We start from the raw sequence: 13789 nt of genomic DNA on the forward strand, positions 1-13789 counted from the left end.
TATAAGGTATACCCAGGTATTTAGTGGCTTGACTCATGTGCACCTAGTCACAGAACACTGATGATAGGCTTTTTGGCCGTAAAACGTTCTGTGATTGAGCCCGAAAGGGATTTTAAAATATATACCTTTTATAAAGGATTTTCAATAAACTTCTGTTAATAAACGGTTAAATTCTGTAATATACAACTGATTAGTAAAAAATAAAAACAAAAAATGTAAAAAAGTAATTTTGAAACATTGTCGAAACTACCGTCACACATATTACGTAGGAGTATGGACAATAATCATGGAAGAAAAGAACGGAATAAACTCTACTCAGATAGTGTTACGAGCCTAAAAAAAGACAATCATGAATATGCTACCAAATGAGAGTATAAGTAATACAAATATTATTTGCTTAAAAAAAATACAAAAGTAACAACTTATCTACTACATGCATATAAGAAGGGTTTTAGAGATAAAGAGATTTTAGAAGCAATGATAGAAATAAACACATAATAAATAAATAAAAAATATATGGTAATAAAATGTTATGACAGGATTTAAATTTTAAAGTTCATAATAAAATAAACAGTGAGTTTCTTACATTGCATTGCTTTGGAACTCGCCATAAAATTTCACCTACATTTCTCAACGAAGCACAAACATTTTTTCTTGGCATTTGTATTTGAGAAATATCTCAAAATCTTTATAAAAATTATTTAACACACTCACTATTTCATATTCACATATAGAATTATTTTTTATTTAAAAAGAAAATAATGGTAATGGAAAAGTTCCATATTTACACACTCTAATAATATTACAGACTGGACATGTTTTCTTTTAAGAAAGAAGACGATAAAGTGAACAGGTGTATCTCTGATAATAGACTTCATTTAATGATAAATCAATTTCCTGAAATGGAACATCAAAACAGTTAGTTTCAATCTTTAATTATTCAAAATCGATGCCAATGACCTAAAAAATATGAGGTTTAGATGTCATCGTTACAACAAAACTAGAAATCAGATAAATGGAGTATGCAGAAGTAACACGTTTTTCCTAAAGAAATATTTATGTTTTGCATATACAGAAAATGTATATAGATCAATATCGATACAGAATTTAGTCTGAACTAGATATGAAACTCATGAACAAGTCGTACATTGTCCTCATTAGGAAACTGTTTTAGTAGTAAGGTTTTAATTATCCTACAGACTTGAAGTTTACAAGATTCTCTACAACTTTTGGATGGTTAAACTATATGTAAAATTGGACGGCACTTTGTAGAAAAGAACTTCTGTCGCTTCTGAATGAAAAAAAAGCTTTTCAATTTATTTTTTTAAGTTTTCAAAAATTCAGTTCATACAGAAGTTAGTTTGATTTAATCAATTTTTTTGGCTCTGACGATAAATGCATTTTATTTAAAAAGAAATAAATAATAGGTATTTCAAATGAGCTAGTTGATATGATGAAATGTTGAGATATTTAGTAAAAACATTAAGAAAACGCAAGGATTAATTTTGTTTGTTAATTTATACAAAAAAAACTGTATATAACAAAACGAAAAACTTAATCTAAAAGCATAATAATGTTAAAAAGAAACGAAACAAAGAAAATTCGTTTTTTTTTCTTTTTTAAATAGAAAGGTGCTAAGTGCCCACCTACTTTTCTTCAGTAACTGGACGGAATATATCATAATTTTGCATGTTAGTATTTTCAACAGGGTCTTCTTGTGCAGTTTCAACTACTCGTAGTAAATTTTTGTAAAACAGTTGGTGCTTAGGATTGTTGAGGTATGGTATCATTGATTAAAGACTCTTCTTCTTGTTCGCTAATACCTTGTTTTCGGGTTACATTTTCACTAATTTCATTTTTTTCAAATTCAAGCCATGATTTAAAATCCGAAAATAAATGGATGATTTTGATATTTCTAGGATTCTCTTCTTTAACATATCCTAACTGATAGTAAATCACGTGTAACTTAGTAGTATTAAACATTTTCTCAGCAGCCTCTTTGATGTTCCAAAAACCAAAGCTATTCATGTCGATGACATCGAAAAGTGAAGTGTATCTTGCCGAAGTAATGACGTTGATCTAAGTCTTTGATACGAATGCTTTAATAGTTTTTTTCCATTTTTTCATTAGGGCAAAACTCCTATCACAAGGCGTAAAACTGTGGCTGCTTATTAAAAATATTTGCTCTATAGACTCGTATACGCCATTAGATACCAAAAACATCAACACAAACAAAATAAATTGACTTTTATTTTGGCCACCACAGTTGTCGCTCCAAATAATGACGTCTTTTTTGTTAGTAAAGCCACTATTTATGAAACGTAGACACGACGCAATTTCGTTTGCGCCACGTTCCAAAAATCTTTTTTGCCACAGAAATATGGAGGCATTATTTGTGTCCCCTACATGCATTCCAAACATGACCTGTTACAGATCCATGGATAAGCAGCAAACCTTTCTACCAAGTTGTTCTATTGTATCTTGCCTTTTCGACTTTAGCAAAGTTCTAATTACTACCTTTGTTTATACAGACTGCATAGTACAATCTATCACAGGTGTGACATGTGTCCATTCGAGGTCGCCAAAAAGACAAATTTAGAAATTCGCGTTTGAAAACAGCTCTATAGGACTTATGTTACTTTACTATCTAGATATCGTTCTTGATAAGCTATGAACAGTCTAATAATATTTATGCACCAGCTTAAGTATTATTTACTGGAGTCTCCCCTCGTACAATGACCCACATCGCGGGGTATTAAATTAATGTGCTCTTTTATAGCAGAGCGTTTATCTGCAGAATATAGAGATTTTTTAGGAAACGTCCTATTATCGGAGAAACAAATTTTGCCAAGTTTCTTTTTATTTACAAGAACTTCCAGATTTTTCCTTGTTACAGCAAAGTTATTCATGAATGTATTTTTACACACTTAAGCAAAGGCTCCATATTCATTGGGTAGGGTGTAGCTTACTGTTGTTTGACGTCTACTATCTTCCGAAACCTCATAGCGTCCCCTTACAAGCGAAACACAATAAGTCAATTTTTTTTATTTTTGAGTTATTTGCAGCATTTTATTGTATTTTTTACTCTTTAGACTGGTTATACTCACTAACTCATACAATAACAAAAACGGTTATTTGTATTATTATTATGTTCCTCACCAAGTCTCAAAAACTATATATGTGGACATGTAACGACGCAGTGGTATGGTTTATAAACCGAAGACAATAATTGAATATAAAAAAGGAAATGTACTGATTCATCTGATCAGATGATCTCTTATAATTCAGTGTTACGAAAATTAATAAAGTGGCAAAACTAGCGATATAATTTATTCTGGGGACAGCGGCTGTAAATTCTCACATAGCAACTAGCCAGCTTGCTGACAAAAAAAAAAGGAAAAATTACAGCGTCTCAGGAAGAATTACTGAGATCCCTGCTAACTTATGATAAAAAAAATTATAAAAATGAAACAAAAAAAAACGACATCAAAGAAATTAGCACAAATTTATAAGTTGCTTAAAAAAGAGGGGGCCTTTTAAAAAAGACAAAAAATACTGTAAAGGCTGTTTAGTCTAATTTAGTCTAAAAAGGTCGAAAAAATTTTTTTTATGTCAAGAATATCTTTATTTTCCCGTTTTTTTTTTTAATTAAAATTGATAAATAATTTACGGAGATATTTGCAAAAAAGCAGTTTTATTGGACTAATTTATAAATCGTATTAATTTTTTATTAACTAAATTATCTTATCTTATTAATTTGTGCGAAATTTTCCCCCGATCAGTAAAATAGTTTAAAAGTTATTTAAATTATTTATCCCTGAGGCTAAATATTTAGACTATTTAACTTGCTCTATTAATGATGCTAGAAACATTTAGCAAATTTCAATTTTAATTAAACTATTTAATCGATTGGGGGGAAATTTCGCACAACTTTAAAAGACGCTAATTTCTCGATGTTCAAATGTGTGTTTTTTTTGTAACATTTTATTTTCTTAATAAAAAAATTATTAAAATTTATAAATTAGTGCAAAAAAAACTCCTGTTTTGCAAATGTCACCGTAAATTATTTATTAATTTTAATTTAAAAAACGGGAAAATAAAGATATTCTTATATAAAAAAATGATATAAATATTGTTTATGTAAAATATAAGTAAAAAAACTGTTTAAAAAAACACAAGATAAAAATACGAGTACTTATTCATCTATTCGTCATCTAGTAACCCCCACCTATGTCTTAGAAGCTTCAGATACCTGCGAAAAATTTTGCCATGAAATCGATGATTTTTGCATAATCAGACTGGGCTAGTTATGCAAAAAAACTTCGTAGAGAGATATCCAAAAATCATGTAAACAAAGTTGTTACCTATTGCGGTATCTGCAAGGACAAGCCTCATGTTTGTTGAGATTGCTATATTATGCATTCAAAATAGTTATATTTATTTGTTTATAGTATTCTGTAGCCTTTTTCTTATGTAATAGAAGTACTTTAATTTATTTAAAAAACAAAAAAAAAATAAAAATTGCAGTTTTCTTCAATATTTGTCTAGCAATTATATAACTCGCAATTATATGCGAACCTTGTATACCACAGCGGTCGTATACTTTATCTAAAACCATTCTAAATAGGACCGCTGGCAAATATAAACCTAAAATTTTTAGCGAGCGTATACGTCCGGCGGGGCATATTGGGAAAATTACGAAGCGAGCGTATACGCACGCCATGGCAGTCATCCTGTTAACCTTATTCTTAACTATTTTCTTTGTTATTAATTACAATTAAAATTGATTGTTGTATGACAGCGTCATACGATATAACATAAACGTCATCCAATATATTATTGATGTAAACGTCACTCACTATATTATTAGTACATTTCCGAACTTGTTGCAAAATTCATAGAGTTTACATATTATAATGAACTAAAAAATGAATTAGTTTTTAAAAAGCGTCAATTTTAATTTATTTTGTGAGATTTTAAAACAAACATAACATTGAAAACGACATTTTTCACTAAATATAAAAATAAAAAAATTTCTCTTCTCGGGCATTCGTCCAAACACACTGTAGAACCTTTTTAAGTTTAAACTAAAACATATATTATTATAAAAAATGTTATCCAAACGGGAAATATTGCAGATATATTTTTTTATCAGAGTCTCCTCAACACTAAATCACATTTTTTTATTTAAAACCAATATTAAGGTAATATGAAGCTGTTGATACTTTTATTTTTACTAATTATTTAGGGATTTAATTGAAACTCATAAATATGTTTCTATTAACAAATAAACAATTTACTTACCCGTAAAAGATCCATAACAAAAAATCTTTCATTAAACACGAAATTATATATAAATTTTGACATACCCTTTTAACACTAACAACTTTATTTTAGTTGATTGTGTATGAAGGTTTCTTTGACTCAAATGTCGAATTTATCAGAATTGACAACCTAACTGTTGTTGGATCTTTGGAAGCCACCAATAACCTATCTCAAAGATTTACTTCCAATTTGCGGATCTTCAATGTAAGGTAGGTTTTCACTATAAGTTTCGGAAACTGTCAAATTTAATGTTATAATGTCTTTATTTCTAGAAATAAATCATTTTATACTTGTTTCATATAAATTGCATGCGCTTTCCGTTTTTCTGTTTGGGCTAAAAAATATTTCACGTCTATTAAAAATTCTTTTATATTTTTAAAAATACATGTGAATAATTTTGTCAAAATGAATTTGTCATGTTATAAGCCATCTTTTATTTTAGAGAATGCTATACGCCTTGTCAAAAACTACCCAATCACGATCCAATAATTGTTTTCACATGGATGATCACTAAAAATTTTTACCAATTAAATAAAACATTGAAGTGAAACCTTCATCATAAAGCTTGGAATCAGTTAAATGGCTCATATTTGTGTTTTAAAGTGTTTTTAGATGACGGAGGAAATTTTAGATGTAATAAAAGAAATATGTCAACCTAAAAACAAACATATAAAATATTAAAAAAAATGTATAAACAAATAAAATACAAAATTAAGCAAACGAAACGAAAAGCAAAGAAGTTAAAACAATGTGCAGAAATATAAGAATACCATAAAAGACATGATAGTTTTAACACACTCAAAATATTTAAAGAATTAACTCGCAATAATGGAAAAAAAATCGTAAATACTGAAAGATACAAATGGGAAAAACTTGTGTTAAAAACGAAAAATTAAAGAGACGCACAGAATACATCAATGAGTAGTTCAAATAAAATATAACAGATAAGATGGAGGTAGAAGTAGAAGATGTTGTGGTTTTACAGATAATAAAAAAAGGATTTAAAAACAGCGAAAGTGGCAAAATTTTGGGTCCAGAACAAATCCCAGTAACAAGCTTAAAATGGATAATAAAAAAACCTTTGACATTATAGTAGATTTATTTAACACAATATACAAAACAGGACATATACCAAAACAATGGATACTCTCGACCTTTTGTGCTATCCCTTAAAGCTTAAAAACCAAACGGTAAAGACTGCAATGAATCCAGAAGAATATCATTATTAAGTCATGTTCTGAAATTATTTTTAAAAATAATACATGGTCGTATAAATAAAAAACTGGAAGAAGAAATACATTATAGTTAGCTTAGGTTCAGATACGTACTAGAGACCAGAGAGGCGTTAGTTGCTTTTAAAGATGCGTGGATATAAATGTGGATATGCATGTTCGTTGCGTTGATTTTAAAACAGCACTTAACTAAGTAAGACATGAAAAATTAGTATAAATTTTAAAGACAAAAAACGTAGACAAAAGGTACTTAAAAATAATAACAAACCTTTACTGGAATCACAGAGCACAACTTTTAATAGATAACAAATTATTACAGATATTTACAAAATTTGTCCAATATTCTTCTTCTTTAAGTGCCATCACCGTGGCGTAGGTCGGCAATCATCATAGCTATTCGGACTCTTAAGACGGCTGCTCTGAAAAGTTCATTTGATGTACATCCGTACCACTCTCTCAGGTTGCGCAGCCATGACATTCTGCGCCTCCCTATGCTTCTCTTTCCTTGGATCTTTCCCTGCATAATCAGTTGGAGCAAGGTGTATTTCTCTCCACGTATAATATGTCCGAGATATTTCAATTTTCCTGTTTTAATTGTATTTAAAATTTATATTTCTTTATTCATCCTACCCAGAACCTCTTTGTTTGTGACGCGTTCTGTTCACGATATTTTCAGAATTCTTCTATACACCCACAGCTCGAATGATTCCAGTTTTTTCATTGATGTCGCATTCAAGGTCCAAGATTCCATTCCATAAAATATAGCACCTCGCCAACCTAACTCTTAGTTCCAATTTTAAATCCCTTGTACATAGCATTCTTCTCATTTTGTTGAAATTTGCTCTAGCCTTTTCTATTCTGATTTTGATCTCCTGAATGTAATCATTTGTGGAGTTAATCATTGTTCCCAGATATGCATATTTGTCCACTTGTTCGACGTTGGTTCCGTTTATTAAAAGATTCTCGTTATTTCTTTGAGTTTTTGATAATCTAATAAATTTCGTCTTCTTGACATTCATTGTTAGACCACAGTCTTTACCATCTTCAATATTTTCGGCTAAGATCACAGTGTCGTCCGCATCTCTAATATTGTTAATGGGAACTTCATTTACCTTATCCAATATTCCAATATTCAAATTTTACATATTTACAATTTAGTTTTAACAATCTTAATACACTATAATAATTGTGCTGTATCGTAGACATACGTTCTTCTTGCACTGGACACATGTTCTTTTCACTTTGTTGTCTTTGCTCCTTGGACACCCGTAGCACCTTCCACTTTTTGGCTGCTCTTCGTTGGGTTGAATGTGGTCCTCTGGGATTTTATCTCCTTCTTCTTCCTTTGCCCTATCCGTTTCGGACGTTGGCTATTAACAAGGCTATTTTGACTTTGTTTACGGCACATCTGAACAGTTCGGTCGATGTTAGTCCGAACCATTGTCGCAGGTTATGCATCCATGAGTGTCGTCTTCTTCCCGGTCCCCTCCTACTGTCGATTCTTCCTTGGACTATTAACTGTAGCAGCCGGTACTTAGTATGCCTAATGACATGTCCGAAGTACTCAAGCTTCCGTTTCTTTACGGTGAAGATTATTTCTTTGCTTTTGCCTATTCTCTGCATTACTTCCACGTTAGTGATGTGGTCTGCCCAGGATATCCGAAGAATACGGCGATATATCCACAGCTCAAAGCATTCTAGTTTCTTCAGGGTGGCTTCCGTTGTGGTCCATGCCTCTGCTCCATAGAACAAGACCGGGAAGACATAACACTTGACCAGTCTTAATTTTAGTTCCATTGAGATTTTGCTTGTGAACCACTTTTTCATATTGTTGAACGCGTTTCGCGCTTTTTCAATTCGTGATCTTATTTCTGTTGACTGGTCCCATTTTGTGTTGACTGTGTTTCCAAGGTATGTGTATGCCTCCACTTGTTCTATTTTTCGGTTGTTTAATGTCAATTGCATCGGAGGTTGTTATGTTCTGCTGATGAGCATGCATTTAGTTTTAATTGTATTGAGTTCTAAACCATATTCTTGACTTGCTGTGTGTATGCTTTGCATGAGTCTTTGAAGCTCGTTGCAGTCATTTGCGATAATAACTGTGTCGTCAGCATATATAATATTATTGATTACCTCTCCGTTTACTTTGATACCCTCCAAAACTTCTCTCAGTGCTTCTCTGAAGATTTGTTCAGAGTATATATTGAACAGGAGCGGCGAGAGGACGCATCCCTGTCGTACACCCTTTTTAATATCTATCTTCCCACTGTGTAAGTTGCCCATCTTTATCTCAGCACTTTGGTTCCAATAGAGACTGGTTATTATGCGCAGATCCTTGCCATCAATATGCATCTTCCTGAGCATTTTCATGAGTTTATCATGTTTGACATTGTCAAACGCCTTGGAGAAGTCGATGAAGCACAAGTGGACGTCCTTGTACATGTCTCTGCATCTTTGAATTAAAACTTGCAGACTGAAGATCGCCTCTCTTGTGCCCAATGCGCTTCGGAATCCGAACTGTGACTCCGATATATTTGCTTCGCATTTGTTATATATTCTATTGTGTATGATTTTGGTGAAAACTTTGGTAATGTGATTTATCAAGCTTATTAAGCGGTGTTGATCACAGTGTTTTGCACTTGGTGTTTTAGGTATGGCTACAAAGGTCGATCGAAGCCATTCCTCCGGAATCTCCCCTTTGTCGTAAAATGTGTTAAAAAGGCCTGTCAGAAAATCGAGGAAGTGGTCATCCGTTTCGCATAGGAGTTTTTTGATCTCGCCCTGTATGTTGTCGGGACCTGGTGTTTTGTCGTTTTTTAGCGATGAAATGACTTTTTCCACTTCAGACCTTAGTATTTCAGGTCCAGTCATGTCGTCATCTTGGTCTACTGTCGCTCTGCGTTTATCGTTAAAAAGTCGTTCTACGTAATCTTTCCATGTGTCAATGAGCTTCAAGTCGTCTGATATAAGGTTACCGTCTGCGTCAATTAGTGTCGGGTGGGGATTATTGGTTTTTTTTTTAGTTGTTAATTTTTTGATCTTTTTGTGCATGTTATGGTAGTCATATCTTGTGTCGCACTCTTCGATTTCATCGCATTTCTCCTTCAGCCAGCGTTCCTTGGCTTCCTTTATCTTTGTTTTTATATTGTGACTTGTTTCTTGATACTTCACTTGATTTTTGCATTTGTGTTGTCTTCTTTCTTCCATCATATCAAGGATTTCATCCGTCATCCATTCTTTCTTCTTTACGCGCTCCTTTAACAGAAGTGTCTTGTTTGTCATTTCAACAGCCCTTTTTATTTCTTCCCATTTAGCAACTGCGTCTTGTGCGGGTTCACTCAAGTTTCCAATGTTTCTTCTTAAGGATTCCTGTACTTGTTGTTTAATGTTGGGATCCTTTAATTTCCTAATGTTTATCTTGGTTTTGTTAGGCTTCCCTTCTATACGTTTTAGTTTGATTCCCAGTTTACCCACCACTGGGTTGTGATCCGATTGAGCGTCAGCCCCGGGATAGGTTTTCACTGATGTGATTGAGTTTCTGAATCTTTCTGGTATGGAAATGAAGTCGATCTGGTTTCTTACATTTGTTTCTTTCGAGTCTGCTGGCGACTTCCAGGTGTAAAGTCTGCGAGGGGGCAGTTTAAAAAAAGTATTAGTTATCAATAGTTTTTGTTCCTAACAGAAGCGTATGAGACGTTCCCCTCTCTCGTTTCTAGTTCCTAATCCGTGACCGCCCACAACGTTTGACACCTTACCTCTGCCGACCTTTGCATTGAAGTCGCCCATTATTAATGTCACTTCGCTTTTCTTGGTCATTCTCATCAGGGTCTCCAGTTGTTGGTAAAATTCTTCCACAATCTCGTCATCTTTGTCTGCTGTTGGCGCGTATACTTGTATGATATTTAGATCGAGTGGATATGCTTCCAGCTGATTTTATCTCCGTTGGTCCCAATAGTATCCAATACAGTCTTTATATTATCTTTTGTCTTTTAAGTTAGTCTAGAGCATATAACAGGATCTCTTTTTCTGTTTCTTATACGGGGTTCTGCTAACTTAATTGCCAATTCTAACAGAAGTTCATACACTTTTTCTTCTTAAGTCTCCCACAATAATTTAAAAAGAGGTTTATAATTTTAATTGAAATTAATTTGTGTGTTTAAGCAACAATCAGAGTTCAGTTTCATTTCCTTGGATATCTCAAGGTCTTCTAAAAGCCAACTTCTTTGAGCCGGGGTTCTCATTGTTCTACCCGCATAAGTCATGTTACAATCACCACAATACAATTTCTAAATACCACTTTCGTTTTGTTGATCAATTTTGTCCTTAGTTTTGCTAAAAATGGACTTAAGTTACTGATTTTACTGCAAAGTGCTCTTGATATTTTTTTGGAAATTGTCCCTAAATAAGATAAGGATTTATAAATGGATGTAGTGTTGGGTTTATTTTTCATATTAAAAACTTGGTCAAGTCTCTTTTTAAGTATTGACTTTGTAATGACCTTATCTACAATAGAAGCAGCAAAACCATTGTTTTTGGCTATTTGTTTAATAATAATTGTAACTTCTATATCATAGTTTTCTTGTGACATAGGGATGTTAAGAAGTCTATAAACATAACACTGAATAGCTGCCATCTTATGTTAAAAAGAATAATTCGACAATGGTATCATATGATCAGTTCGAGTACGTAATGAAAATTATTAATTCTTGACAATATGTTTATGTTGTGTGATTCTAAAGGTGGGTCTTCTATAAAGGCTAAAATATCATCTACATATCTAAACCATAAAATTATTTTTAATTGGGAATAAACAAGAGTGTTGAATCAACCCAATGTGGCTGTTTTAAGAACTTAAAATTAATCTCAAAATTTTATTTTCATCAATCCCTTGTTGCTAAGACTATATGGTGATCCAAAAATTCATATAGTTAAGGTTCCAATAAGACCTGTAGTTAGTTTTGTTAATAATCCACTAGCTTCACTAGCAAAATTTATCTACACTCTTCTCGAAGATCTAATTGGGTACACTCCCAAATACACTGTCGCCAAAACTTAAGATTTAACTTCCAAAATTTCTTAAAATACTCTTCCAAATAAATTTACTATGGTCTCTTTCGATGTAACAAATATTTTCACTAATGTTCCCAGACAAGATACCATTCCAATCATCTACAACCTCTTCGCAAAAGCCATCGACCCCAATAATTGTTCACAAATTACCTCACTACTCCAATTCTGACTTTCCTAAACTTCTTTATCTTTAACGATAAAATTTATAGACAACCAGAAGGTTTAGCAATGGGACATACACTTATTCCCCGACTTTCAGATCTTTTTCTTGACTCTCTTGAAAATACTTTTGTTTATTCCCACCCACAAATACTCTTATGGTATAGAGATATAGATGATATTTTAGCTTTTATAGAAGGTCTACCTTCAGAATCACACAACATCTTGTCATTAATTAATAATTTACATCCTACAATTAATTTTACTTTAGAGTTAGGAAATAACATAATCAACTTTTTAGATTTAATCATTAAAAACAATTCTTTCTCTTCTTCTTTTCCTGCACTAGAATTTTCAATTATTAGAAAACCTACGTAAACTGGTTATATATATATATGGTTAATAAACATATTTGAATCATCCTTTTCAACGTAAGATGACAGCTATTCAGTGATGTCCATAGATTTCTTAACATACCTATGTCATAATAAAACTATCAGAAAGATATCACATTTATTAAACCTTCAAGAAGACCTTGAGATATTTAAAGAAATAAAACTGAAACTTGATTGTTGCTTAAACACACAAATTAATCTCAATTACAATTATAAATCTCTTTTTAAACTATTGTTGGACACTTAAGAAGAAGAAAACTGAACTCATGCAATCTTAAAACTGTTATCTTTATATATTTATTTTTAAAATTTTCTAAATTTCATTATTAATTTATAACAATTATTTGTAATCAATCATGTGACAAGTTATTCTTCATTGAAACAAGAAAAATTTCCAATGTTCACTTAAAAATCTTTCAATTCAAATTTTAATTCCAATCAAGAGATACAATTTTTTTTTAAAAACACTCAAGTATTATCCTAAGAAACATCACAATCTGGTTTCTTTTTTATATCTAAATAATTTGTTTTAGGGATAACTTGGTCGATTGAACCTACTTTGACCTTCAGTCAATTTTCAACGAAATCATTATGAGGCTATGAAAAGCAATTTTTATAAAAAAACTAAATTTTGTGAGTCTTTGATACAGGGCTTCTTTCATTATGTTTTACATCCAATTCAACAATTTTTTCAAAGGGCTGGCATTTAATTTTGCTCACTCTATTTACTACTTTTACTCCAGTAAAAATGTGGGGTTCTGACACCCTTACCATAACCTAAAAATTCTTTTATCGTGTTTTCTATGGGGTTCAGTGTACAGTCCTTTGTATGTTTTTTTCATTGTTTAAAAATTGAAAAGAAAAAGTAGAAAAAGAAATTTTCTGCTTACACACATGATCTCTCCTAGTAGAATACTTTATATTTGACGTAAGTGAATCTTTGTTAAATTAAAATTAGTTATTTTTATCAATGCTCTGATTTAGCATAGCTCCAAAGATGGCGTTGTAAGCCGAAAGCGCTCAGCTGCAAATTTAAATCTTCTAGATACTTTAAAAATACTTTTCCAACTTTATTAGGTGAAAGCCTGGATTGTACTGCTTTTGGCAATTTTTTGCAAACATTTCGAATAGATCGCGGATTGGTTTCAGTTTATCTATCTCCCTTCTTTCTTGCCTTTATTATTTATGTCATTTAATCACATCAAACTCAATATTTGAAAAAAATGAGTTAAAGAAATTACTGCTGAGTATATTGACAAAGGGAATAAAAATAGATGGAGAATATCTAAACAGCTTACGTTTCGCCGATGATATACATATAATAGCTGAAGATCTAGGTATGGCAAGAGAGATGGTACAGGTACTCGTTGTGGCTACAGAAAGTGTAGGTTTAAATATAAATATCTCGAAAACAAAAATCATGACCAATTTGGTACCCAACCAGAACATCAGTATTGGTGGGAAAGAAATAGAACTCGTAGATAGATATAAATACCTGGGACATGAAATTGCGGACATGCGAAATAACCAGACTCATGAACTGAAGAGAAGAATCGGCCTTGGGTGGGCAGCATTTGGAAAACTGAGAGAAACTTTTAAAAGTGAGCT

At 32.0% G+C, this 13789-nt stretch overlaps 1 protein-coding gene across 2 annotated transcripts in view; it reads left to right on the forward strand.

Moving 5' to 3' along the window:
* Positions 1–5304: 5304 nt before the first annotated feature.
* The window catches only part of LOC140436773 (cytoplasmic dynein 2 heavy chain 1-like), a 157912-nt gene continuing 149427 nt past the window's right edge, over positions 5305–13789 (forward strand). Inside the window, exon 1 of one of the 2 annotated variants that reach the window (XM_072525859.1) lies at positions 5305–5534. Coding sequence is in view for 1 of the 2 variants with exons in the window: in XM_072525858.1 (XP_072381959.1) it covers positions 6701–6750 (50 nt within the window). In the remaining variant the exon portion in view is untranslated. Of the gene's footprint in view, positions 5535–6271; positions 6751–13789 lie in introns of those variants that run through there. The other variant, XM_072525858.1, reaches the window with a different exon arrangement.

Source organism: Diabrotica undecimpunctata, chromosome 3, assembly GCF_040954645.1.
Source record: "Diabrotica undecimpunctata isolate CICGRU chromosome 3, icDiaUnde3, whole genome shotgun sequence".
NCBI lineage: Eukaryota > Metazoa > Arthropoda > Insecta > Coleoptera > Chrysomelidae > Diabrotica > Diabrotica undecimpunctata.